Genomic DNA, 1,167 nt, shown 5'->3' with positions numbered 1-1,167 from the left:
CTAGAGACGTTTGCCACACAAGAACTGCATAATTCTGTTTTTTATTTTTGTCAATTTGAAACCATAGATGAGCGGATTGATGATTGGAGGAATGATGAGAAATTCCATTGACATAAAATTGTTGACACCTTGTGGTAACTTTTTTGAGCCAAATCGCATGTACAACAAATCAAAAAGTAAAGATACCACAACAGTAATTAAACAAAATAAATGTGGCAGACATGTTTGCATAAACTTGCTTCTATTCTCACTGGAAAATTGACATTTTTTGAGTAGATACATATAAGACCAAACAATGAACATGATATGTAAAACATAAAAAGTATAATTAAAAGCTGGAATAATAACGTGTGCTATGGAGGCAGAACAAGACAGTTGACCAACTAAGTGATTAATGCAGTAGATTTTTGGTATGTGTGAGCCACATAAACTCAATCTTAATGTTGTTATTGAGCCTAAGAACACCAAATAAAAGGGTATAAGCCAAGCAAAAAACACAAACACACAAACTCTTTGTGTAGTCATCAGAGAGTGGTACACCAGAGGTTGACATATAGCCACATATCTGTCATAGGCCATTACCATGAGGATAGAGAAATCAGTACAGGCTGAAGAGTGCAACACAAAACCCTGCAGAAGGCATCCAGCATATGAGATAACATGAATGGTAGACAGAAGATCAATCAGGAATTTGGGGTAAAAACCTGCAGTCCCATAAAGTCCATTGATACACAGGTTACAGAGGAAGATATACATGGGCTGATGAAGGTTTTTATCCGCAACGATCGTCACAATAATGGTCAAATTTACCAGCCAAATCACACAGTAACACAGTAAAGTGAGAGCAAAGAGAGTGTGCCTGTAGTTTGTTGTCCCACTTAATCCTGACAGAGTAAACATTGTAGTTTCTGAAACATTATCCATCATACTCAACATTGTTCTGTTTCCTATATAATTCTAAATCTGATTTTCAAACACATATAGAAAAGATATTGCATCTGCAAACCCTACTAAAAAGGACATCCAGCGCTGTGTCTGTCTTCAGCCCAACCTGCACCACTCATAATAGTTTATATCCTTTCAGTGACAGATAAAGAGCAGGTGTAAATGGGAATTCAAACAATCCAACAGAGGCAGCGGGCTGAACTGGTTAGGTGACGTCAGAGA

General features: G+C 37.2%; 1 protein-coding gene across 1 annotated transcript; it reads right to left on the bottom strand.

The window, feature by feature from the left end:
- Positions 1-927, bottom strand: LOC115588579 (olfactory receptor 4P4-like). The gene has a single exon (XM_030429252.1). The coding sequence runs from the start codon at positions 925-927 to the stop codon at positions 1-3; it is 927 nt and encodes a 308-aa protein (XP_030285112.1).
- Between the last annotated feature and the right edge of the window lie 240 nt (positions 928-1,167).

Source organism: Sparus aurata, chromosome 9 (assembly GCF_900880675.1).
Source record: "Sparus aurata chromosome 9, fSpaAur1.1, whole genome shotgun sequence".
NCBI classification, from domain to species: Eukaryota; Metazoa; Chordata; class Actinopteri; order Spariformes; family Sparidae; genus Sparus; species Sparus aurata.
Note: the sequence above shows the minus strand (reverse complement) of the source record. Positions and strands in the feature narration are given on the sequence as shown.

Bases quoted from the DNA above. Each gene is read 5' to 3' on its own strand.
- LOC115588579 (XM_030429252.1), bottom strand. From the start codon at position 927: ATGATGGATAATGTTTCAGAAACTACAATGTTTACTCTGTCAGGATTA.